The sequence below is a fragment of the Adiantum capillus-veneris genome, chromosome 8 (assembly GCF_014529385.1).
Source record: "Adiantum capillus-veneris isolate H3 chromosome 8, ASM1452938v2, whole genome shotgun sequence".
Classification (NCBI taxonomy): domain Eukaryota; kingdom Viridiplantae; phylum Streptophyta; class Polypodiopsida; order Polypodiales; family Pteridaceae; genus Adiantum; species Adiantum capillus-veneris.
This window is the reverse complement of record NC_140938.1, coordinates 161,001,950-161,004,282: the sequence shown is the minus strand read 5'-3', so window position 1 is coordinate 161,004,282 and position 2,333 is coordinate 161,001,950. Positions and strand designations below refer to the sequence as shown.

Sequence of the window (2,333 nt, the reverse complement as noted above, 5' to 3'; positions counted from 1 at the left end):
CAACATGCCATCGTGAGTCCTCACCTTGTTTCATGATGGAATTCTTTTAGTTTTGAAATTCACTATTGCTTATTTGGGTGACAACTTACGTCCACCCAAACCTTACCCTCATCAAGATCCTCTTCGTATTTTCCTACCAACCCACTCATTACAAGAAGTGCAAATTTCAAAAACCCTTCAAAATTATTTTTGAGGAGGCCTTGCCCAAAAAAGATTAATGATTCTAAGGTTTTGCCCTTTGAGCAAGCCAAAAATGTGCTAATAACACACACATAATAAAGCTTGCGTGCTTGGATCATGTCATCTAAAGTATTGATGTCCATTCATATTCCTTTTCTTTTGAAGATATCTCTACCTAATTCAAAAATTGTACACTAGGACCAATGTAGAGTACTAATGTTTCTAACAACAACATTAAATTATTTCTAACAACAACATTGAACACCATAAAATTGCACTCTTTAACTTATCGCATGGGGTTGCCTAATTCTACACAACTAAATCACCACCCCCAAAAACAAAAGTTCAGCCAATATCACTAGAGCTCGAGGCTCAACAAGGCTTCAATTGTGTTTCAAGACTTCAAGGGACATTCAATGAGTGCTATACAAAGTGTTGGCTTATGTACATAACCCATCCTTGCATCTCCTTCCATCAAAACAGAACTGTTATTGTTTTACATAAAAAAAATTGCCGTTCCCTATTGCATTAAAAACATTTATTTTTTGACAACGAATTTTTTGCCAATTTATGTATGCTTGTTTGGGGTTGCCAGACATCATGATTCAAGATATGTACGTCTTGACAGGCCATATTACATTGAGACCCCCATCTATGAATAAGTTTAGCAGAAGATAACTGTGCCACCGCCTGCGTATGTGAAATGACAACATGAGCTCCTCTCTACATGTCAAGCGATGTAAGGAAGCGTACCTCGAATAACACCCCTGCATGTGGGACATGTCCTGTTGGTCTTTTGATGTGCCTCCAAGCATTCTCCACAAAATTGGCCATGCAAGCATGGCATGATCACGATATCCCGCGGGTTACGCAGACAGACCTGACATGCTTGCAGCTCCTCACGCAGTGAAACCTCCAAAAGGGCCTTTTCATCTTCAAACCTTCGACGAGCTTCGCTTTCGATCCCCTGTTTCTCCATTTCCAATCTCTGCAAGGCATCCTTGACGTCTGCCAATTCATTCTTGAATCTAGATACGTCCCCGGCAAGCGTCTCATTCTCTACCTGCACATTCGCAAGAAAAGTCGACTGCATCTTCACAAGAGTGGGCGTGTAGCGACTGGTGGCGAGTTCAGAGATGCTGGCCAGGTCCATGATGAAGCTCTTGGCGAGCTCGCGCCTGAGTTTGGCGTTGGGGGTGTTCTGCACATCGGTGCAAAAGCGGTGAAGGGAGGCTTGTTGTTCCTCAGCCTGTGAGCGGAGGCGGCTCTTGAGTTTGCCCAATTTGAGACCGAATTCAGCTCTGCAGAGGTCTTCCAGATCGTCGTTGTCATCTGCGTCTAGGGCAGAAGAGAAGGCAGCAGAAGGGGGGGTGGAGGAGGAGGCAGCGGAGAAAACCCTAGGGTTCGAGGAAACAGAGGAGACGGCAGCCAGAGAGAGCGCCTGCTGAAGCATTCTTCTGTCTAGCTCGTCTACCCACTTGTATGCCATAGATGTCCTTGTTGCCTTCTTCTTCTGTTGTAGAAGGCGTCCCGGTCGTCATGTGAGCCATCCTAGAAAATGCACTCAATGAGGTCAACTCCGTATTATTATTCAATACATGCGGAGATTCTCTGTGAGGATTCACCATATTAGTCACCACCTTCACAAAAGGGAACGGCATATTCGTACCCGTACCTTAACGTGCAAGACTGTCTCAGTTAGTCACATAACCAATACACCAGACACGTCGAGTTGTTCCCCCTATAAATCTCTGTATATAAAAATATACAAACTATGCCTCCGCCTCCTCGCCGCCACGCTTCTCTGCGTCTCCAGCTCCACGGCGTCTTCGCAGTCCCCCTCCCAGCCACTGCGCCTCCCCCTTGGCATCTACTGCATCTCCCATTTTCGTATTCCACTTCCCTTTCCTTCTGCGGCACAGCATCTTTTGTAGATTCACGTATAAACCCAGCTGGGTACCACAGTCGCGCATGTCATTTTACACACACCCTCCCCAGGGTTTGAACCTTAGCATCCACTTCTTTCACTAAGGGTGGGTTCAGAGCGAGCTATTCCTTGGTTTTTGGCCTCCTCAAAGGCAGGCCAGTTCTAACTTTTCTGCTCTTTTTCTCTCTTCTTTTTTATCTGCCCAAAGGGCAAGGACATAGTGTCT

The 2,333-nt window shown here is 45.5% G+C and overlaps 1 protein-coding gene across 1 annotated transcript; it reads right to left on the bottom strand.

The window, feature by feature from the left end:
- Positions 1–535: 535 nt before the first annotated feature.
- On the bottom strand, positions 536–2,040 carry LOC147453262 (uncharacterized). The gene has a single exon (XM_086519128.1). It carries the CDS (start codon positions 1,667–1,669, stop codon positions 911–913), a length of 759 nt encoding a protein of 252 aa, XP_086375254.1. The 5' UTR covers positions 1,670–2,040; the 3' UTR covers positions 536–910.
- Positions 2,041–2,333: the final 293 nt, after the last annotated feature.